This window comes from Pseudorasbora parva, chromosome 23 (genome assembly GCF_024679245.1).
Source record: "Pseudorasbora parva isolate DD20220531a chromosome 23, ASM2467924v1, whole genome shotgun sequence".
Classification (NCBI taxonomy): Eukaryota; Metazoa; Chordata; class Actinopteri; order Cypriniformes; family Gobionidae; genus Pseudorasbora; species Pseudorasbora parva.
The window spans coordinates 35,485,922-35,510,837 of record NC_090194.1 but is presented as its reverse complement, the minus strand read 5'-3'; the positions used below and the strand labels follow the sequence as shown (position 1 = coordinate 35,510,837).

At 38.3% G+C, this 24,916-nt stretch overlaps 1 protein-coding gene across 7 annotated transcripts in view; it reads left to right on the top strand.

The window, feature by feature from the left end:
* LOC137061888 (3',5'-cyclic-AMP phosphodiesterase 4D) overlaps positions 1–24,916 on the top strand; it is a 320,568-nt gene that overhangs the window by 214,440 nt on the left and 81,212 nt on the right. Inside the window, exon 1 of one of the 7 annotated variants that reach the window (XM_067432550.1) lies at positions 10,694–11,781. The exons of the other annotated variants lie outside the window; for them this stretch is intronic. Within the exon in view, the coding sequence (XP_067288651.1) occupies positions 11,696–11,781 (86 nt within the window). The 5' untranslated portion in view covers positions 10,694–11,695. Of the gene's footprint in view, positions 1–10,693; positions 11,782–24,916 lie in introns of those variants that run through there. 7 annotated transcript variants of the gene reach the window in all.

The following is a 24,916-nucleotide window of genomic DNA, read 5'->3' as shown; positions in this document are numbered from 1 at the left end:
AAGATGGACATGTTGACATACTTCTTGTGTGAGTTGGTCCGTTTAACCACAAGACTTGAAAGAGAACTCAATATTTGCGGGCTGTGAGACGATTGCGCGCTTTCGGATGATGACAAATCAGCGCGCGCGGTCTCATTCGCGTCTTCTGGCGAATATACCCGTGTGATGTCTGTGAAAACGACTGCTCAAATTCGAACATAAGGCAGCACTCGCATTGAACAAAGTTTACACAGATAGACCGTTTTGCCCACATTTTCTTTTATTAGCACTGTTGTAATGTATCACTGAGGAGCCAGCGCGTGTATCCATTTACAGAAACATACATAAAGCATTTTCAAGTTACAACCTATATTATTGATGCGTCATCAGATGTGAGGCACCCCTGCTCACCTCACCCCAGAATATACATATATACCCGAGTCCTGATCGGGATGTAATGTCCGATTCCGATTGAGTCTGAAATCACGTGATCGGATCGGGACATCCCTACAAAACGTGCAGCGGGTCATTTTGTGTCAAATCATCCAGATTTAGGAAACTTCCACGGCTTGAATTTTTGATTTTGTTTATATTTTTTCTGTAGAGAGACAAACATAAATAGTGATGAAAGCTAAAATATTAAATGTCATGAATGTATATTTGCTGAGTAGTGCATTATTTTGCTGACTAATCCACTATGCAAAGTGACCCACATTTGGTTTCTGGCCACTGAAAATATGACCAATTTACTCATGGCACTGTATGATTTACTCATCCTGTATGATTTATAAGCCTTTTGAAAAGTGGGGACATGGGTAATGTCCTCATACGTCACCATCTCCTATAATACCTGTGTCATACCCATGGCATTATACACATTTGTGTCCTGATATGTCACAAAAAAAGCACACACACACACACACACACACACACACACACACACACACACACACACACACGCACACACATAAATATATGCACAGCGTATATATCAAGACTGATTACGTAGCACCGTGTACATAACAGATGAGATCAGAACTGTATACTGTATATAGACACTTCAGATGAATCACAGTCAAAATGAAAATGACTTCTCTCTGATTCTGTAAAGCCAGCTTTCATTCGCCGTCTTCCAGTGAGTTTTCGCACAAACTGCACTATCCATTTTTTATTTCCACTTTACAATTGTAAGACGCTAAATGAGTTTAACAAGTATAACTGTTTTCGATGTCGTGTCAAAACTGACTTACAGTGAATAAAAATCATCGTCAGACCCAGATTCCTAGAAATGAGTGCGTAGTTTCAGATTATGTAACTCCAGATGAATCACACTTTATTCACAGACATGCCTAGCACCCTAATTCACCAAGAACTCTTGAGGAACGTCCTGTCCAGTTGGACCTGCTTCCTGATTTCTTTTTTTGACAGATGGCGTTGGACTTTTCTTGCAGTAGTTCACAATGTATCTGTAATTGCTCCATCTGTTGTGAGGCTGTGGTAATAAAAGCATTCATCATTTATTTCCTCCTGATGCGTGAGGCCTTTCCTCCCACGATCCTTGTTTCTCTGTTATGCCAAAAGCGCTGTAAATACTAGTTATATATCTGGGTTTCCCAAATGGATGTTTGTGAGGTGATGAAAACGAATTATGCATTAAGTTCAAGTGAATTCAAATTCAATCAATTACATTCAATGTAAAATTATAATAAACAGTAACACTTTATATGGGGAACATTTACTATTAACTATGACTTGCCTCAATAAACTCCTAATTACTGATTATTAATGTTTAGTAAGTAAGGTTGTTAAGTTTAGGTATTGGTGGTATAAGGGATGTAGAATAAGGTCAGGCATTAATATGTGCTTTATAAGTATTAATAAACAGCCAATATCAGTAATATGCAAGATAATAATTGACTAATAGTGAAAATCGGATCCTAAACTAAAGTGTTACCCAATAAACAAATTGGGCTGCAACTTAATTGAACTAAAACCGTACTAATATCATCTTACAAAATTGCTATGATCAAATCAAAGACTGCGGTTTAATTAAAGAAGCATGTACACTGTAAAAATGTTTTTTTTATTGTTTTTTATTAAGATTATTGGAGTGCGTTTTATAAGAAAATATTGTCTTGCTATTTCAAAACTTCCTGTTTAATTCAATGTGTTACTTGTTATGTTTATTTGTGAAAAGCAATTTGTGTTAATATATAATAAATATTCAAAAATAGTGAATATTTTTTTTGTTTACATGTGGACGTGTGCTCACAAACATTGATTTTAACATGTATTTGGGAACCCAATGTACACTACCTTCACATTATTTACATCCATATTCGCATAAAATAAGGCAACAGCTATAGGTGAAAACAGCATATTTTCTTAGCGATAGATGATATTTACAAATAGATGCTATTTACTAAGTGCAAATAGGGATATATTCTATTTACAACATGTTAAAGTAGTTCTTTTCAATGTGTAAATAGTTATTAGATGTATTTTGACAGATACATACTATTTGCACCTCAGTATTGTTGTACATTAACAGGATGCTATAATAGAATAGAATGTAAACGATTATATTCATTAAAACTTTTAAATGAATGCCGCCTTAATGAGATAATAAAAGCTCTCCGTACACCGACCCCTAACCCTACCCCATAAATACTTTCTTTTATTATTAAACATTTCGTTAGGTAATATATTAACATTTTTTAAGAACGTTTCTATTTTTTTAAAAGTAAATGCCTTTCCAAAGGGATATGTGATGGGTAAAGAGAGAAGAGCGAGCTCTTTGCACGCGCTATTTGCACTTGGTGTTAAAGGGATCCCCTGGTGTTGAGACTTGTATGGCTTAATATAACATAAATTATGTCTTTTACTGAAATATGTAGTAGAAAACCCATGAAAGATCTACGTTATAAAAAAAAAAAAAGATTTTATATTTGGACCATGGGTGGCGCACAGCAGCGGCTCGTCCATAGAGGGCGCTGGGGCGCCGACCTCCCGCCGACCTGCCTGCCTGTTTTTATTTTTATTATTTATTTTTTAATAATCTCTCATTTTGAAACATAATGTGTATTAATTATATGCTAATAATGGTTTTACTTTAGAATGTGTTTAGAACTCACTCTGATATTTCCCTTCATTTTCAACGCCGTTACGTTTATCATGTTGCGGCTGATCCTTTTTTTTCTTGATTTGTGAAGAGTGACATTATATGGTAATGAAAAAATGAAAATTAATGCGTCTTGTGTGTGACCATGACAACAGCAATAATTAGGCTGTGCCAAAATATTAAATCAGCTGGAGCAACAGACAAAGCCAGACGGCGACACAGTAGGCAGGAGGAGGTCTGAGGAGAGGTTATCGGCCATCCAGTAGAGCTGCAGAAAGGGAAGCTGGACATTCTGGTGGCTAAACATCAGAAGAAATAGGGTTTAACTTACGAGGCGGTGTACAAAGTATTCCAAAGTGATGCATTTGTAATCAGTGGGATCTTTAGTTTTGAGTGTTAATGAAGCTAAGATGATTTCTAACATACATTTCATCCGGTTGTTGTCGTTTGGTTTTTGTTTTGTTAATGTATTCAACTCCCACATCTATTGAATCCTTTTTTATGTTTTATAAAAGGTTGTTTTGCCCTACATAAGACACAGAAAACCTTTCTCCGCTTACCTGTTAGAATTCGTTTTCAGGCAGATGCAAAAAGACTTAATATTATTGTCTAGAAATGAGCATGAAAAGTAAATATTTGAAATAAAATAAAAAACCTCTGAGAATGTTTTCTCTATCCACGCAATGTTCTCTCCTTTTTTACCCCTCACCCGTTTGCATCCCTGACTTATGCAAGCTGTTAGTAAATATGGCCCTAAATATTTGTATTGCAAATTGTAGGGTTAGTTGGTTCTTGTAAACAGCAAAAGATTGGATTGGATGTCATGCAACCATTAGCCGACATCAGAGAGCAATTAACATGTAAATGTGTTGGTAATTTATTGAAAAATTAACTTAAAATCTAAGGTCTAAGGGCTGACAGCGGAGTTTGGGAACCCCTGCAGTATAATAAGCATGAAAGTTTGGGGGGAAAAATACTCTCAAGCAACAAAAAGTATTGGTGAGAAGTAGTTTGGTGGAACAGTGTCAGATCATACAGTCACAATTTAAATCTAGTTGCATGTCAAGCATTTTCTGGAAGATTTAAAGATTGTTTTGCGAGGAAGTTAATACTTGTATAGAGAACAAGGATGTAGAAGATATATTGTGTAAAAATATACATTAGTGCTATATATAGCACAGTTAATCATTTTCCTGGGATAATAGCATATGCACAAGAAAGATGTGCTTTTTGATTCAGACACTTTGAGCCGAGCATGTTTTTCTTTAATTGCTAATGTGACCTTTGACACCACAGACTGAACTAAATGAAGCATTGCTCGGTCATTGGTTGAGCTAAATAAGTATTATCTAATTGTGCAGTTATATCGAACAGCTGATTGGTTGATTGTAATCCATTACATCCCTTTCTATCAAAGTGATCTGACATTATCAAGATGAATCAGTTTAACTCTGAGATCTTGTCATGTTTTATTACCATTTTCTAAACTATAGCGAATAAACTGGGATAATGTGAGAAATGTTAAATGTGTCTGAATGAATTTTAGTTAGACTGTACGTACGTACGTATTTTTTTAGTTATTTTTTGGCCCATATAACTCAAACCCAATGGCATATGTTATTGATGTGATTGATAATTCGCTTGCATGCATGATGAACTGCACTATTTAGGTTGCTGTCAGAAATGGTAGCAGGAGTTTTATACTTGTGCTGTATATGTGCTGTAATTGTGTGGCCTGTTCTACATAACTTTCCACATCTGTAGCACCAGTGCCATGTTCAGCCCTGTCTTTGGCTCCGGGTCTTGTATCTTATATCGTGTTTTGGGATTGCGTCTTAATGTCTGACATGCGTTAAACAAGGAGAACGAAACCGAATGCTGCAGAAAGCATGTCAGCGTGTGTCTGATGGCAGACGTATAGCCTTCCGACTGCTTTTCCAAGAGCCTCCCACGCTTGCACAGTCAGCGCAGTGCATTGAATGAACGTCTGCAGAGACACAGTAAAGTTGGAAGTAATCCACATCTGTACCCGCTGGGTCGCGTTCAGATGCTTGTGCAGGTTCGTCATACTCTTGAAGCGCTGTGGGGTTTGCTCAGCAGGGTTTGGGATGTGACCTTGCACACACTGGAGCATATACCTGCCCTGGCTGTGCTTGACATTTCCCGTTTTATCCAGCCAGGCATCTCAGTGACAAGCCCTCGCTGCAGTTACACACACACACACACACACACACACACACACACACACACACACACACACACACACACACACACACACACACACACACACACACTTCATTGGCCTTTCCAGCCCGTCTGGCTTACATAACTCATGACCACTGCTATTTTTAAAAACACACAAGATCAAGCATCTGATATTTTGGCAACAGGGAGATAAGAAGTGAATATATGCAAGAGCTATATGCAGAATTACCAGAATTCTGTTCTTAGTAAATAGTCAGTAAATAAATGCTTATTCAGTATTCGCAAGAATTTTGAATACATTTGAATTATGATTCATTAAAAAATGTGGCTCACAAGAGTAGTTAATTTGTAAACCAAACTAACATCATTCCAATACCAATAAGCGATAATGTTTTATATTTGAAAGCCGATCACTGATATATTGGCTGTTAAATCTAAATACACATTTTTTTATAATTTTTGAGAGCCTGATGGCAAAACAAAAGTCAGACTTACGCTGCTCATGTTGCTCTGAACTGTATTTTCCAATCATATTTCGAGCGATTCAAACCCATCATGATGAACAGAGCACATCTGAAGCGTCTCAGCTGAAGGAAATAATACATTATTTATCCGCTTTAATATAGCGGACACATTGTCTTATCGGCTGATACCGATATGAAGGCCGATTTATCGTGCATACCAGGGCAGCTGAGGTCAGATTTATCATCCGCTGTATGCTACACCAGCTGGGAACGTCTAATAAGTACAAAAACACTCATCCGTTACACACGGGGTACTTCGATAATACATTATTTATCCGCTTTAATATATCGGACAAATGTTCTTATCGAGCCGATAACAATGACATTAAAAATTAACATATACCGATAGGGTGGACGATATACATCGTGAATCTCTACTCTTCATTTACAGTCTTGATTTTGCAATGTGAACATACACTAATGTTCAAAAATTTGAGGTCAGTAAGATTTTTTTTAAGCCAAATTAGTACTTTTTTTCAACACGGACATATTACATTTATCTCAAGTGAATGTAAAGATTTTAATTAGTATAATGTTATTTTTAAAAAATACTGTTCTATTCAAAAAAGGTCTAAAAAAATATTTTATTGTTTCCACAAAAATGTACTTTTTTCAACACTAATAACAATCACTAATAATAATAAATGTGTTGATCATCAGCTCCTCATCTGAGAATGATTAGTGAAGGATCATGTGACACTGAAGACTGGAGTAATGATGATAAATTCAGCTTTGATCACAGGAATAAATTACACTTCACTAGATTACTAGATTCACACAGAGAACATCTGATTTACACTGGAATAATATTTTACAATCTTACTGTTTTTACTGTATTTTTGATCAAATAAATGCAGCCTCTTTGAGCAGAGGAGTGAAAAACTTTTAAGCTGTAGTGTATATTCCACACTGCACGTCGCTCCCTTAGAGAGTCAGAGAGGAAATGTGAGTAGTTTAGCTGATAGGTGTGTGTGTGTGTGTGTGTGTGTGTGTGTGTGTGTGTGTGTGTGTGTGTGTGTGTGTGTGTGTGTGTGTGTGTTATCAGCTCGTGTTCCTGCAGGCAGAGGGTGGTGATAGGCAGAGGCCCGACTGAGGGCTGTAGATTGTGGATGTACTACAGCAGGAGATAGAGCGACGAGGGCCTAGAGGAAATATGTTCATCTTTATCTTCAGTCCTTCACCCAGGGGGATTGTTCTCTGGGCCCTGAGGAAGGACAGGAGAGGTGGATAGTGTCTATTACAAGTTTCCCTCAAGATCACATGCAGTTCCTTGACTTAAAAATGCACATTTTAGCAACTCGTCAAGTATTTCCTGTGTACTTAGACAAATATTTTGCCAAATTAGGCATGGACTGAAATAGAAATAGGACAAGTTTGATTTATTTAAGCAGATTGGTTTGTTTTGAACATTCTCTTTAATGAACCGATTCATTTGATTTCATTTATTTTTTCCCAATATTTTAAAAGAGGACCTATATGCTGTTTTTCAAAGTCTTGATGTTGTTTTTTGTCTCTTCTAGAACAGGTTTTCCTGCTTGAATGTTGATTATTTCCTCATATCCTCCATTGTTGCGGCTCCTCTCTTCCCAGTCTGTCAGTAACGCTCTGTTTAGTTCCTGTCTCTATGAAGCCCCTCCTTCTGAAAAGCACAATGTGCTCTGATTGGTTGTCTGTAGCAATGCGTTGTGAGACGAGCGCAGATGGATGGATGGATGCGAACAATCCCTTTACTTCAGATTTGTTCCATGAGCTCGTTCACTTCAGCGTGGCCTTATATTTCAGATTACACACAGCAGAGGCTCAGTGTTTACTTATTAAAAGCTCTGTGTATCTCAGCGCTGGGCGTAAATGTCACTTTGTGTTTTCTGCAGTCAAGCAAGAGCCTGATGCCCACAGTCACTTCAGATCAACGTGAACATGCAAAAACCACACAGAAGCGCCCGGAGAGCTGCAGTGACCCCGACTGCTCTGCAGCGTCTTACCAACACACACAGCGCTTTCCTCCATCTCTCATACTAACTCATCCACAGGAACAGAGCAGCAGCGCTAGCACCTGCTCGTGCTGAGCAACTTACCTTGTCTTGTTCTGGCCTTAACTGTGGCTTGATGTCATTAAACTACAGTCAGGCTAGCTGTTAGACAAAGGGGTTAGCAACACTATAACTTGCTTACAAAAAACAGTGACAAGAAATTTAGCTTTTTACCCATGTTCATCTTTCTTTAGTCTGTAATGTTGCTGTTTTTAAGGTCTTCTTCTGGGAACAAACACATCACAATATTCCTAATTTAAATAATGAGTTAGTTAGTTAGTTAGTTAGTTAGAGTTGAGTTAGTTATGGTAAGGGACGGGAAACTCGCTTGAAGCATTTGACCAATCACTACACACTGCTCTAGTCTGTCTGTCTGTCTGTCTGTCTGTCTGTCTATCCTCATTCCATCCTTCATCATAACAGTTTTGTGAATTTCTTTGACATCTAGTTTATTTTAATTCTACTTCCATATATTCAAATTGCAATTCTTTATCATATTTGCTACTTCAATTAAATTTTAAATTTAGGAACTGAATTGCCATTTAAAGGGATACTTAACCGCTTTTTCATATCAAACTGTTATTCCCTTAACTAAAACGAGTTGATCCATCCCTCTCTCGTCTCAGTGTGTGCTCTTAATCTCTCTGACGCGCGGTGACGATCTGATAGCATTTAGCTTAGCCCACTAAGCCCAGTTCATTCACTATGGTACCAAACAGAGATCAAGTTAGAAGCGACCAAACACCTCCACGTTTCTCTATTTAAATGCAGTTACACCAATAGTAAGTAACTATTCCCACGCCCTCTCTCATTTCTGTCAATGGAGGGAGGAGGAGATGTGAGGGAGGATTTTTCGGCCGGGACTTTTTACTGCGCCGAGTCGAAGTACTCTCAGAAGTGCTATTCCGCCACATATTATAGTTCTCCTTTTTAATCCGCTTAGAAAAGCACCACGTTTTATTATATGTCATCATACTTGATCGTTCAGCTATTGGTGTAACTGTATTTAAATAGGGAAACGTGGAGGTGTTTGGTCGCTTCTAACTTGATCTCTGTTTGGTACCATAGTGAATGAACTGGGCTTAGTGGGCTAAGCTAAATGCTATCAGATCGTCACCGCGCGTCAGAGAGATTAAGAGCACACACTGAGACGAGAGAGGGATGGATCAACTCGTCTTAGTTAAGGGAATAACATAGTTTAATATGAAAAAGCGTTGGAGTATCCCTTTAAAAGGCATTGGCAATTAAATTATGAATAATGACACAAACTATTTTACTACAGTTAGTAACAGTGACATCTAGTCACTTTTAAAATCCTGTATTTTTGTATAATATTTTTTTTGTTTGTGCTGAAAATGTAGGTTCTCCCTACACTCTCAGAGGGGAACAAAACATAACTGTACCTTTAAAGGTAAATAATTGGTCTTTAGGGTACGATTATACCCATTGGTTAAGGGAACCCCCCCGGTGATGGCCACTTGTACCTTAAAGGGTAACATTTTGTGCTCTTTTTTATTTTTTTGAGGGAGAGAGAGTAATTATTTTTATTGAGGGTTCAGGGTTTGTTCTAAATATGAAGGTTCAGCATGTAAATCGTTCTGTGCCATTCACACTAAAGATTTGTTTGTTTTTAGCTCTTTTTTGCATCTTTTATTGATAGGTCCAGTATTAAGAAAGCACAAGGAATCATAACTATAAATCACAGCTGTCACATGAGAACCGCAGCTCAGTGTTTGCTATCAGTAGGCCATGGCTCTGGATGTGTTTTTATCAGCGGCCTGCTGCTTTTTGTTGATGTAACTTGGAATGTCAATGTCTGTTTATTAACTCGCCTGATAGTGCGGTTGATTCAGATACACGTGTGTTTAACACACACCTGAACAAACCAAGACATTCAGATCAGGTTAGTCGCATTTAAAGCATCCTCTCAGTAACTGTTTAGTAATTCCTAGCATCTCCATCCTGAATGATATTTTTGATTTATGACCAGGCATTACACTGTGTTAGACCCTGCATAAAACATCAGTCAGATTTAGAGGAGAAATTGATTTATGTCACAGGGAATGATTTGACACTTTTTCCTGGTTTTTTGAAGGGGAAAATTGAACAAGAAGAAAAATTGAAGGTACTACATGCATAATTCTTTAAGACAGGCATCACTGCAAAGTTGTCTGTTTGCAGTTTTCTCTTTGTCCTAAAATGGCATCAGCCGGGCACATCGGGGCACCCTGAGGGTCACGAGTGACGACACAATCTGTGAGTTTATGCTCAGTGTTTCTCCTAAAATACACGCAGATGAATCAGTTATTGACGTACATAGGAGTACTGTGAATGGAAATATTTATAACACCTTATTTGAGTTTGGCTGAAATTTATGAGAAATCTGACAATTGTGATGATTATCAAGATCTCTGTATAGGATAACATGAGATCTTGTTCTCAGGAGAAGGAGGATTTACAGGATCGGTTCCATCGAGGAGTAACTCGAGAGATCTCCTTTATGATTTTTCTTTCCTGTGAGGCGTTTCTAATTCAAACATGGTGTTTTGTTCTCGTACCTTATAGGCTATGTTACAGCTAGCTTTATATGACTATATTGTCTCACAGTATATATTAACTCTTATGTTTTGTTGTCATGTCATTGTCATTGCTCCTGACCTTTGAGATGTTATCATCAGCTTTAATTCTGTGCTGCAGAAACAGGCTCTTCCAGCTGTCAGGCTTGGGCTTTATTTAGAGCTTTGCGTCGTCGGCCGGTCAGAGTTTCCCTTGTGGGGCCCCTTGACGCTCACACACAGACAACGAGTCACACAGTCTTTCCCAAACACACACACACACACACACACCCTGTTCAGCCCAGAGCCGGCGCTGCAGCAGAGCGGCAGAGAGGGAAAAGAACCGGGAAACTGCTGTACTGGGAAGAGAGCGAGGGAGACTGAGAGACAGAGAAACCCTCGGGTGAGGAAGAGCTTTAGCACGTGCTGCTTTCACTGCACCATGACCGCTGTCACCGCCTGCCAAAGCTGAGCCCGGATCAGACGGCTGAGACGCGAACACACAGGAATGCGGAGGTGACACTCGGTGTGTTTTCTCTTCTTCGGCTCGTCTCGCTCCATCTCATCCTCTACGGCTACTCCACCCATTCCTTCAGCAAACACCACTGAATTCATCAGAGCTAAGAGGATCAATAGCAGTGTTTGACAGGAGCGGAGCGCTTACTCTTTTTTTGGGGGGTTGGTGGGGGTGAAGCAACATTTCCAGGACGGCGAACCCCAACGGAACGAATCGGACCCGTCTCTCCATGGCATCTGGGCTGTGTGCACCAGGAATATTTCGGAGTAGGGACAGCATGCATCTCCAGGTTTCCTTTGGAAAGCATCTCCGATGGCCAAATGAAGTGTTTTACTCAAACGGTCATTAATGTCGAGAATTCACAATGAGGATGTACCACAGTGAGTTTCAAATCCCACACAAACGGCAGCGGAAGGACCCTCGCTCTGCTCTTTGCTTGTTATTTCTGCTTTACTACTATGGAGCAACCCCTTAACCATCGAGACTGTTTTTCCGTGTGACATGCTTGCCATTTTGTTGCCTTAAAATTTGATTTACGCACACTGTCAACATTTGTAAACGGATGGAGCGTCTTCTCAGGACTCTTCTATGGAATAGCACACACTAAGAGGATGTAATCTCCGTTGCTCCAGGCGGACTTCTTGTTTCTGAGATGCTTGGAGTGGAGACATGTAAGCAGGGTGTATAATGGCTATCCCAAGGCCGGCGTAAGAGTTATTTATTTCTGAGAGAGAGAAGCCAACACGAACCACACCTTCGCTTAAATGAAGACCGGCCGCAGTTACACAGGAAGGGAGAAAAAAATGATGCACGTCAACAATTTCCCGTTTCGAAGGCATTCCTGGATATGGTGAGTGGTGAAAAATGGCTTGCCAGAAGGAAACGGGACGGTTAGTGTATAGTAGTGGCCAGCACTGATGTCCGGCCTAGGAAAATTGGCATCTTCACCCTTTATTTAGATATTATAAAAAATAGTTACGCGTGCACAGTTGTGCTTGGAGTCGATTGATTTGTTTGTGATAACGCAATGAAACATGTTAAACTGTGCAACATAATGTTTGGCCAAGAAATTATGAATGAGTACAAAAACAAGAAATATTAGAGAACCAGCGAAATATGAAAGGGTTAGTTCATTTCGAAATAAAAATTCTGCACACGCATGCGTCGTGGTGCTCACGTGAACAGCGTCAGCCAATGATGAGCCGCGTTCTGCCGTAGAACCTGGATGCCCTGCAATGCAAAACTATGTGAATAGCAAAGGAGAAAGACTGTAAGACTGGAGAATAGCAAAGAGAAGAGATTGTAGAATAAAGTCGTTATTTTTGTTTAGTGTTTTTTGTGCTAAGGTTGGACTGTTTTAATGATGTCTTTAACTACCTTTCTGGGCCTTGAAAATTGCAATGATGTTGCTGCCTATGTCAGGTTCAGAAACATCTGTGATTTCATCAAAAATATCTTCATTTGAGTCTTACTGAATGACATGATGGTGAGGAATTAATAACCCTTAAAGGAAAAGTTCGAGCTATGCGATTGTGTAAAATAAATATCATACGGTGGATAGACCGTATTTAAAATAAAAAAACGTAACTGTAGGTAGGACGAAATTTTGAACTGGGAGAGGCGTTCGGAGGCCCGTCTGGAGGACGTTAGATATTTTACCCGTCGCTTTGCTTCACTTCAGAAGGCCTTTATTAACCCCCGGAGCCGTGTGGATTACTTTTATAATGGATGGATGCACTTTTTGGGCTTTTAATTTCGTCCTTCATTCACTGCCATTATAAAGCTTGGATTAGCCAGGACTTTTTAAAATTTGACTCCAATTGCATTCGTCTGAAAGAAGAATGTCATATACACTTAGGATGGCTTGAGGGTGAGTAAATCATGGGCTATTTTTTTGTTTGTTGATAAACTAACCCTTAAATAACCCTTTAATAGCTGCTTATGTTGTAGTCAATGTCAGATTTTAGTTTTTCTGTGCTTTTTTTGCATAGTAAAATAAAACCTGTAGCTGTAGTTTGCCTTTTTTTTGCCAAATGATTTTTTCAGATGAATACCATAACCAAGTTTAGTGTTTTGGTCTTCCTTCATCTAAAATATTTATCTCGTATTTAGACAGTTTATTCGAACCCGTAGTGTCATATATCCCCCTCTGAACATCACTCTTGGCCACTACTCTGTGTATTTGTGTTTCATGACAGTAGAAGTAATAGTTGGTAGTTCAAGCTTGTTTTACACACCAAAACACTGAGGTTCCACATATTTGCCTTTAGATTTGTCTTAATCTTTAACTAAATATCACTGGGTGTCAGTGTAGTAAGCAGAAAGGTGAGCCATGGCTTGGGTATTGTGTGCATTTATAAGCTTATACATGGTGTGTTCTTACTTTTTACTCTAAACAAAAATAGTGTATAATAGCACTAAAAGTGGTTAACTGGCTTGTAATGATAGGAGAAGTGCTATATAACTCTTATAGAGCACCTTGTAGATCTGTTTCTCCGCTCCCATATGTTTGCCATGAATGGGAATTTACTACGATGGTGAAAGCTGTTTTGAATCACTTTATGCATTTCTGAGGTCAAAAAGCCTTGTGTGGGGGCTCTGGAATATTTCCTTATAGGGGAGACTCGGGGGAAAATTGTTGTTGAGAAGGAAATGCGTATCTTCAGGAAATACTTTTTAATGTCGTTTTTTGATCCTTTCCCCAACTAGACTAAGAGAGAGTTAGAGAACCTTTAAAGAACTATCCAGGGGCTTAACAGATTCTTCTTATTGAAGTGGTGCTATATAGCAACCTCAGCCTCCCCAAAGAACCGCTGATGAACCAAATTTTTTGTGTGTAGTTTTACATTTCTAATACAATGGCTGAAGTAGTGACGGCAAATGACATCTTTCTCTCTTCGTCTCTGAATATTTTACCTATTTTTTAAGGTGATAGAAGCGGTATTGTGGATTTTTGGTTTTGCAATTGAGGCACATTAGCATATTTTTACATTTGTTGTTGTTCCTGTTCACCACTATAGTTTGCCCAAATATGACAATGTCCATTCTTGCCTCTTAGAGTCTCCATAGAGGCGTAAGCAATATTGTTTCCGGGTCCGAAACTACTCATTTCCATTGAGAAAACCATCTTAACAGCCGTATACGAGCACTGTTTATTCATATCACAAGCGTTTAAAAAGTCTACAGTCTTCTGGAAACCAATATTTTAACAAATCATAAAAAATGAATCTGCATCTGAGATTTGGTATGGAGATTAACATTAGTTTCATGTTTTTTTGGTTGTATTTCAGCACACCATGAGTGTATATTAGCTTTTGGTATCCAGGTTATTAGGTCTTTGCTTTAAAAACATCATTTATTTTCGCTCTCCGCATAGTTTTTTCCCATGATATGTGTGCAACCACAGGCTTTTTTTAGTGACCGCGGGCCTCACGGGCTCACCAGCCCGTCAACACCAGAGTACGAACAGCGGGCTCTGGTGTCATCACCCTGATGTGGAAAGCCCGAAAAACAAAACAGCGAAAGCAGCGGCACAATGAATCAGACCTGACAGCGGCAGGCTTTGGGTTTAATGTCTTGCTTCTCTCTAAGGCTCTATAATGGCATCGCTCTGACATGCTGCTTTACGATGGTGATAAATGAGCATTAGTGTGGCACATGAAAAGGGATTCGTTCCGACGGAGGTCCGTGTTTCTAGTTTCATGTAGGAGTGGTCACACTTTAGTTTCCTTAAGTCACAACTTAAACAGCAGCGACATAAAAGCAGCACTAGCACGTGACAAATGACATTAAACAGACCTTTAGCATTGGTTTAGTTCATGTACCAACAATGCTTCCTAAATATTTGGAAGGGAAACAGTCATGTCATTTGCATTCGTCTTCGCTATGATCAAATTACACCATTGTGAAAGCACCATATGATTTCTTCCCCACCCCACAGCAAGACAGTATTGTTCTGTGAGAACTGAAAGCATACAACCGGTGCTTTGTGTGTGGGTGTGTGTGTGTATGTGTACGTTAGCTGCTTTAAACGTCAAACTTTTGCCTAGTTTTTACTTCCACCTACACCATGCCTGTTATTTCAGAGGAGATCAATGGTCCAGTGATGTGCCGTATGCTGTTCAGCTGGTGTTTCTGCATTCAGAGTTCAGATCAGGAACCTGCTGCCTTTAAGCTTGTGTTTTATAGCCTTAAGACAGATCTCTCATCTCACTCGTCTTCCCTTAGGCCAGCACAGAACACTTCAGTGTCTATTTCCAGTGACGTTCAATGTGGAAACCAAACATTTTCTGTGCAGACGTGTATTTTCAACAGATTAGTAATACATCAGTTGCAGTTAATGCATTTGTCAGGTCAAGACTTGTCAAAGTTCCCCGCTGGTAAGAGCAACACAATCTTCCTTATGTGAGTGAACTTAAACTCTTTACATTCACTGCTCCATTTGAATTTTATATGATATAAATGGACTTATGATGTTGTTTTAAGCAATGAGAAGCAAACATGAACGTACGTCACAAGTAGAGCACGCCAAGATAATGCAAACATTCAGAAACTGAACAATGACAAGCTTCATTTGCTTCTGTTTGCAAAACAAGTCAGTTTGAACAAGTTTTCCTTGAATCACCAGTAGAAGTGTCTTCCCAACCAGTTATATTATATTATATTATGATTATATTATGTTATGTTATGTTATGTTAAGTTAAGTTATATTATGCTTGTTTTAATACTGGATTCTGATTGGCTGGAAGGTGTGCAATGAAACCGTTTAAAGCACTGGTAGTTCCAATTCAGTTTAATCACTGTAAACTCTACCCTTCCAGTCAAATATTGCGCTGCAAACATCAATAACAGCTTTAAGTTGTCGATGCTGGCAAATGAGCATGATATCGTCTAGTCACCTTTATTAACGTAGTGCTTTTTACAAGTCCAATTGTTTCAAAGCAGTTTCACAGTGTTAACACGAAAAAAATGAAACTCTACAGCAGCTCTGGTAAAAATTATGTTATCCAGCTTATTTCAATTATCATATAGTGTTAATGCGGGGTTATCGGTAATATAGTTGAAAATTACGTGTCCCCAACTGAGCAAGCCAAAAGCCAAAGGCGATGGTGGCAAGGAACCAAAACTCCTTCAGGGCCAGAATGGAGACTGAGCTGGATAATCGATGGCTAGCTGTGCATTAAATGATTGTAATGCACTTTGCAGAAGTTTCACGTTGAGCAGTTATATGCCTCCACATTGTGCGTTAATATCGTTAATTGTGCTAGTTGTGGATTATCCCCTACTTACTTATTACTCTTTGAGTGAGTCATTGAATCGTTGTTTGGTGATTCGTTCCAAAACAAATCATATGCTACGTCCCAATTCGCCTACTTATGTAGTTAAGTATGTCTACTTAAGTATGTACTCTTTTTGTAAAGAAAAAGTAGATACTTTTGAGTTTGTAGCAGAAGAGTAGGCAAGCTTTGCGAAAAACTAATTTATTCATCTTTAATGGACGCTGTTAATCATCGTCACAGTTCAAATCCTCCACATTCAGTTTAATTTAACCCTACCATCTCGGAGAGAAATGTAGTCGCACGTTCATCTGCCATTCGTGGGTCTTTAATGCAGAGACTCTCCTCGTGTGTTTGCAGTTTAAATATAATGATGCATTTAGAAGTTAATGACCAAATGTATCATTTAGGGCTGTCAATCAATTAAAATATTTAATCGCATAATTGTCATGACTTAACTCGTGATTAATTGCAACTTAATCACACATTTTTGTCAGTTGTAAATGTATTTTAAATTAATATGTTTAAAGTTTTTAATACTCTAATCAACATGGTTATGGACAAATACGTTTTGAAGAGGGAGGAATGTTAACGTTCTATGGCTGAATAATTGAGAGCACACTGAAAGTCTGTGGACAATGAAAGAATTTGAAACATTTTATCACTGCTGTGATAAGCCCAAAATCACATAATCCCAGTCTTTCTTTTGGAAACACGCGCACAGCCAAATACACACTTTTCATGTTTGCGTTTAACTCCTATTGAACTGGTCCCCTGCTTCTCTGCGTTTCGTGGATGATGAAAAGCACCTTTTTTCTTCTCCCAAAAACTTTTCAGGAAATTTTGAGGCAGTTACATGCCATCATATGAATTATGGGCACTGCGTTACGTGGAATTGATCTCCTCAGCTCTGAATGGTTTTAAAAGGACTGGTCTTGTCAGCGTGCTTCACCTTATTCCTCTTGGTTTCACATGATTGTGCTCATCCACGTGCCATGTAAGCTTGTTTGAATGACCTTTGCATACGCTTTTGTGCCATCACTAATTGGGAAAATCAATTACAGCAAAAAGCAATGCATGCAACATAATGAAGGATCAACCATCACTGAGCTTGGAGTGTGTTTGAGATACTCAGACTTACTGTTTATGACACCTACACTGTAACTTAAAGGTGCAGTGTGTAGTATTTATGAGAATCTATAGACAGAAATGCAATATAATATACACTTCTTTTTTTTAAAACAATTTTTCAGAGAAGTATAAAGACCTTACATACACTGTAAAAAAAAGTTCAGGCCCCGATTGAAAATTTAACCGATCACATCTAAAAAAAAAAAGAAAAATTTAGATGTGATCAGTCACTAGAAAATTTTCAATTAAGGACTATATATTTTTTTATACAGTGTAATGAACTGTTATGTTTTATTACCTTATAATATAATGCCGTTTCTATCTACACACACCTCGTGTGTATTGCGCCATCATGTTTCTACAGTAGCCCAAAGGGACAAACTTCTCCACAGTGTGCTAGTCACTCTCTCCGACGACAACATTTTTGTCCTGCGTCGGCCACCACTGCATCTTTAAGTCTATAAATCTTATGCAGTGAACATGCGGGTGCTTGGCCAGTGCATTGCAGTGGTCTAGTTGTTCTTCTGTAACTGTTGCAGCGATTCTTCTGTGTTTCAGTCTACTAAAATATGACCGACTATTAATATGCAATACTTTGTGTGACTCGTTCTGTACATAGTGATCAGGACTGCCTAACTGTACATGTTCTGTGTTCATCTGTTCAGGAATCACTCATAGAGCCACATGCCACCCATTAGTTGCATCTGCACTATTGTAGTATCTTTATAATGGTTCGTTTCACACTGCGATATTTACTGCATGCTGTCTGCCAAAGCTCCCTTAGCGCCGTCCCTGGAGCGTGTGCCACACTAGATAACAAATAACCCACACACACACGCACACACAGATGCTGCACACCAGAGACAGCTTTACACTCCTCCATGACCAGCTCTTGCTCTCTCTCTGTGACTTTAAACGTCATAGCATGGTAGAAAACAGGGACAGCAGGAAAGAGAGCCAGAATGACAATAGGCCTTATATCCAATAGAGACATTAAATTAGAAAAAAATCATTAAAAAGTCAAAAGACAGCAGTAACAAATAAACTAATTACAAACAACAGCTGGATAGTTTCAATGTAAAAAAAAAATACTTCTAATAAATTAGTTACAAAAGTGATTTAGTCAGAGCATAATGATTTTCTTTAACTGAATACTCACCAAGACGGCCATTTTGACTTCAGGTTGTGTGTATTTGAGAGACTCATTTTGGTACTTGCGACTCACAAGCTGTTTGAGAATTTAGGGCCTTATGAAATCCATTACATTTTTCCCCAAATTCCATTTTTTCCATTTCAAAAATGAATTGACTGAATTCCATTTTAATGATGTAATCAAAAACATGTCTAATTAATTGAATAAATACAAAAAGGAACATAATTGATTTGTTAACAAAACAATAGTTAAATACGTTTAAACAAATATTGTTTTCTGGTAATCAAATGAAGGCATAAAACATTAATTTATTTTAAAATTTAAATAAACCCTTTCTTTTATGACAAACAAACAAAGTGCTGCACTACAGCACTTTAAATTTTTGTATTATTCCTTAAAAAATAAAGTTCTAATACTTCTTGTATTGTTGTTGTTATTATATTACTACATACATTATACTGTACAATAGTAAATCATATACAATAATATTTTTTTTCTGTTACAAGTTAAACCAAACTTTAATTTTGATCTTGAGTTTCTGTATGTTTGATAATAGTTTTTCTAAAATTAAACAGTAAAATACTCATAAAGTGACTTTCACAGCGGCTCTGGAGATAAAGTTCATGTCATCATAGTGCCATAGCATCACGATAGTTTGTGCGTGCGTGCGAAATTAAACCACGCGTCGGTCTGCGGCATTCATTCATGCAGAACATGCAGGATTAATATTTAAATTGTCTTCTTGTGGTTTAATATTCACAGACACTAGTCCATGTCATGATGTGATTTAAGTGACTGTCCTACTTTTAATTGATTCATCCAAAATTTGACAAATTCCGTGACACTCCGTGTTATACAGTAAATTCCCTTTTTAGTGTTTTTTTTCCACTTCTATAGAACAGTAATGTGCGAATTAGTCAAATTATGTGCAATACAAGCTCTATTTAACCAGAGGGAATGAGTGTGTGTGTGTGTGTGTGTGTGTGTGTGTGTGTGTGTGTGTGTGTGTGTGTGTGTGTGTGTGTGTGTGTGTGTGTGTGTGTGTGTGTGTGTGTGTGTGTGTGTGTGCGTGCGTGTGAGCCTGTTTATGTGGTTTATGAGGACACAAATTTGTATAACTACATGGGTATTACACTGGTATTACACTATAAATGTGGTTTATGAGGACATATCAAACATATCACTGGTGTGCGCGTGTGTGTGTTTGCGTGTGTCTCAGTCCACCGACGAGACCTGACCGGCTGGTCACCGATCCGCAGCTTTCATTCAGAACATCGTCCAATTTCGATCCCTGGCCAGTCGATCGGTGCAAGAGTATGTGAGTCGGAGCGGAGCGGCGTGATTTTGGCTCCACCACCGCTCCATCACGAGTACAATTCATGCCAACGGCCCATAATATATCTGCATTTAAGCAAGAACTTACACGTTAAACACATTTAACTAGCTTAATACAGATGGATCACACAAATCAGAAAGAATGTAAAGGTTATGATGACGGCATGAGCGGGATGTTATAGCTCAAGGAATTTTTTTGTACCTTCTACATACTGAATATGATCGGGTTAAACAGACAGCACTTACTCACACACACATCGCTTTCTCTAATGCATTTAAACTAATCTTACAAGGCTTATCTGCTTACGGTTATCTGGATCTGATTTTGAATGAGCAGAAATCTGTTATGTAGTGACCCGTAGATAAAATAACTGATGAAAACATACTATTTTCACTATACTGCACTGCAAAAAGCAGTAATGATATTTAACTTTTAATGCTGATAAAGCCCAGTAAGCTTGGCATGAAAAAAAATTGCACACTAGCGTTCCAATAAACCAAGATGAAACTATCTCCTGTTGATTTTTTATTTTTATTTTCATCTAATGTACTGTATGTAAGCTGATCTTTTGTGATATTTCAGAGCTTACTTAAACACTTTAGTGTTCAGCCGCAAACTTCCTCGGAGCGGTGTGAGCTGGAAATGGGCAACCCGGAGTGATTACTGAATGCCTGGAGCGTGGAGGGGAAATTGCTTGTGCTCACATACTCTGATCGGTGCATCTCTAATATCCAAGAACATGATATTCTCGAGGAACATTGGATCATTGTTAGTTAACTGGGACTTCCCCAGCAATCCACACAATCCGAACGGCAGCAGCATCCTCATCCTGGGGTCAGATTAAAGAGGAGAGTCATACGTGAGCTGAATCAGCAGATCTGTGCATCCATACAGACCTCTCGACTCAATCCGCTGGATTTCAGTGCACTGTTAAAGGGTTAGTTCACCCAAAAATGAAACTGATGTCATTAACTCCTCACCCTAATGTCGCTCCACACCCGTAAGACCTCCGTTCATCTTCACACACAGTTTAAGATATTTTATATTTAGTCCGAGAGCGTATGCAAGTGTATGCACACTAATTTGTTGGCCAAAATGAATTTCTGTGAATTAAATTGCATTTCACAGAAATTCAATTTGGCAAACTGAAAAAGTTAGATGTGATCAGTCACTAGAAAATGTTGAATTGGAAACATGAATTTTTCATTTATTTTTTTATTTTTTACAGTGTATGGCATATTTAGTAAGTGTGTCCAAAACATTTCATATTACATAATGCACTTCTCAAGTGACGTTTTTCAGGTGTTAGTTGGATAAGACGTAATCGTGTGGCGTACACGATGCTCTCTTCTGTGCTATTAAAAGACGCGGCAGTGTTGCTTGTGACGTCTGGAGATCTTCCCAGGCTTACCCCTGACACAGGGCATTCCTGAGACGTCCCGTATGTACACACACCCTCTGCTGAGGGGAGGTCAGTGACATCACAAAGGTACGGTTTGATGGGATTAGCATTAGTGTGATGCATTTCCAACAGCAAAATGACTAAACCCATTACCTCAGCCAGTGCTAATGCTACAGACACAAGCGCTAGCCGCTCTCCGTGTCCACTGTGCTGTGAGTAATGTAAGGATTACACTGCAGCGCTGAAGGAAAGATTTAGTGCCAGAGCTGTTTTGAATTTGACAATGCAAATGAAGGTGACCGGAGGCTGGAGGAATCCTCTGGAGAGATTAGCAGGAGCTCTGCGCGGGTCAGGTGCATGCACGCATCCATGTGGCCGTATTTATGGATCATTTGTTGAAAAGTCCTGTTGAAATATTGTTCCCTTGCCTGTACTTATTCAAATCACGTGATTTATTTAATTTTAACAATGAAACATGAGTTCAGTGCTTTTAAAGTCATTATCTGTATTGCATTTTTTAATTCTGTTCCCATCTACCTTTTATTTAGTTTATTTATATAAAACATTAGGGGTGTGATGAGACACTTATCTCACGAGATGAGAGACGCGATCGGGTTCACGAGAACGAGACGAGATCCACATCATGATGAAATACATGACTAGAAATTAAAAATAGTTTGCAGGTGCATTTGAAATGTTTTAAAGGTCCCGTTCTTCGCGTGTTTTCGAAGCTTTGATTATGTTTACAGTGTGCAATATAACATGAGTTCATGTTTCGCGTGTAAAAAACAGTATTTTTCACACAATTGACTTATCTGTACAGCGCTGTTTCCTCTGTCCTATAAACGGCCTGATGATTTCCTTGTTCTATGAAGTTCCTCCTTCAAAAACACGTAACAAGTTCTGATTGGGCCAGCGCTTCCCGTGTTGTGATTGGACAGCAGCTTAGCGCACTTTGCCCGGAAAGGTCCCGCCTCTTACCATAACGGGGCGATGCAAGCGCTGAATGCGCGCTCTTCTCCACGTGAGAGAGCAACGAGACCACGCCCCCTATTTTGCGTTTTCTTGTGGGCGGAGCTTTAGTCGACAAACGGTTCTAGTGACGTCATCACAGCAGGAAGTGCAGCGGTGTAGTCCAAACCGGCCGCTCGCTGTAGGCTTTGAAAGGGAACTTCTGTTAAATAAAATATCTCGCTTGGCATTGAACTTTGAGCTTTATAATTTTACAGGTATTATTTATGCTCTAACAGGAACATTACACACTAACTAAAGTTTGAAAGATGGAATCGCGAAGAACGGGACCTTTAACTAATTATCTGGTAATGAACATAATTTAATTTCTACTTTCTTAATATGAATTATCATAAAAGACAACAGTACTGTATTCTTTCCTGTATGATTGTCTCTTCAGACCTCAGAACTGCACATAAGCTTCTTTTGACCTCCTAACTGAACTCCTTCCCACAAATTGATCATAGATATTAAGGGCAAACAATAACCATAATCAAAGCTCAATATTCAAAGTGCAAATAGATACCATTTTTTCTTCAAGCATGATACAGATCTAAGAGATGGTTACAAATAGAACAGTGAGTCGCTTTCAAACAGCGGTAACTTATTAAAATTGCATTTGAATGCACGTTCACGTTTGCTTTCACGTTATATTTTGCGATTTTGCGTATATTCTGTGATTATGGAGCGGTGGTGCTGAACGTGTAGTTTAAGATGTAAGCCTGGCGCTTCTGCTGCGCAACGAATCCCCCGCCACGGTCTTGTCCACTATCATGTAACGCACACTCAATGCGTGCGCTTCAATAACACACACCAGCCCTCATAACACACGCTCGTCTTCTCGTCACGTGATCACTGCAAACAGCTCGAGCTGCTCTAGATGAGCTGATTTAATTGAAGTGACTGTTATGATTATATTAAATAGTTTTTATTTCTTTAAAAAGCAAAACTAGACTGAAGGCATAATATATACTTCACCTTTACACTCCTTCGTGACAAGGTCATGAGAATATGAAGAGACAGCTTTTCACCTCAACGAGAAATCTCGTCACGGTTTAGTCTGGCGAGATCTCGTCACACCCCTCTAAAACATCATTATATAGTTTTAAATATACAATGTAATGCACAAAGTCATTCATTAATTCAGTTACTTGTCTGTAAACTGTGGGGAGCCCTTACTTACACATTACACTAACGAATGCTGGGTTAAAAACAACTCGAGTTGGGTTGAAAATGGACAAACCCCGAAATTGGGTTGTTTAAATGCGTCCATTTACTGGGTTCAACAAACAACCCAATTTCTTTGTTTGTCCATTTTCAACCCAACTTCAGTTGTTTTTAACCCAGCATTCTTTCGAGTGTACTGTTATATTAAAGGACAGAGCCCAAACTTTTAGCCTAAATTTAGCTGCACTGTAAAAAAAAATGCTAGGTTGAAAACAACTCAAGTTGGGTTGAAAATGGACAAACCCATAAATTGGGTTGTTTTGAACCCACCGTGAATGGAACCATTCAAACAACCCAGTTGTTTTTGTTTTGAAAGTTGTTATTATAGTATTAATGAAAACTATCGAACAAGAATTGGTCCTACTTCAGAAATGGTTTAATAAAAATAAATTGTCATTAAACTTAAGTAAAAGAAAATGTATGCTGCTTACAAATAAAAAATGTCCTGATAATGTTTGTTTAACTTTAAATGGAATAACTATTGAAAGATTGTCAGAATTTAAGTTTTCAGGAGTACTCATTGATGAAAAATTTAAATGGTAGTCACACATAGCTTATGTAAGAAGTAAAACTTGTAAAAACATTTCCGTTTTGAGCAAAGTAAAGTTTATGTTAAATTATGAAGCAATGAGAATCCTATATTGTTCCTTTATTTTGCCACATTTTATGTATTGTTTAGAGGTATGGGGAAACTCTTATTTCACTAATTGAATGCCTTTGCAAAAAAAGGGTTATAAGAATAATTGAATAGAGAACATACTAAAGGACTGTTTCTGAGGTCAGGACTACTTAAATTGAAGGATTTGGTTTATTTACAAACTATATTAGTTGTACATAAAGCAAAACACAGCCTGTTGCCGCATGGATTGCAAACGCTTTTTACATTAAATAGTGAGACAAGCAGAAGAAATAATGATTTTAAACAACCTTTTGCTGGAAATACCCTCAAACAAATGTGTGTTTCAGTTTCTGGTGTGAAAAGATGGAATTATCTAGAAAATGAATTAAAATGTTGTTCAAATATTCTTCAATTTAAATATAAGTATAAACAGAAGATATTTAATTTGTATAAAGATGAATTTAAAAATGGTTAAAATTATTACAATGATGGTTTTGTCGTTGTTTTTGTTTTGAAAGTTGTTATTATTGCATTATTGTTGTTTTTGTTTGTTTATTCTTGTTTAAAGCAGAATTAATAATGAAATTTGAAAGTAGATTACATCTGGGCTGGACTGGTGAGGCCATCCAATTTGTGACTTTCTTATTATAAGAATGGGGTAGGAGTTTATAAGATTTTTCTTCTTCATCCAACTCTTGTTCTTCTTGTCGTGGAATGTTGTTGTGGCATTTCATGTTGCATTGCCATGAAAAGAGAATGCATAAATAAATAAATATTAAAGGACAGAACCCAAACGTTTAGCCTACTAATTCAGCTGCTATTTATTTATT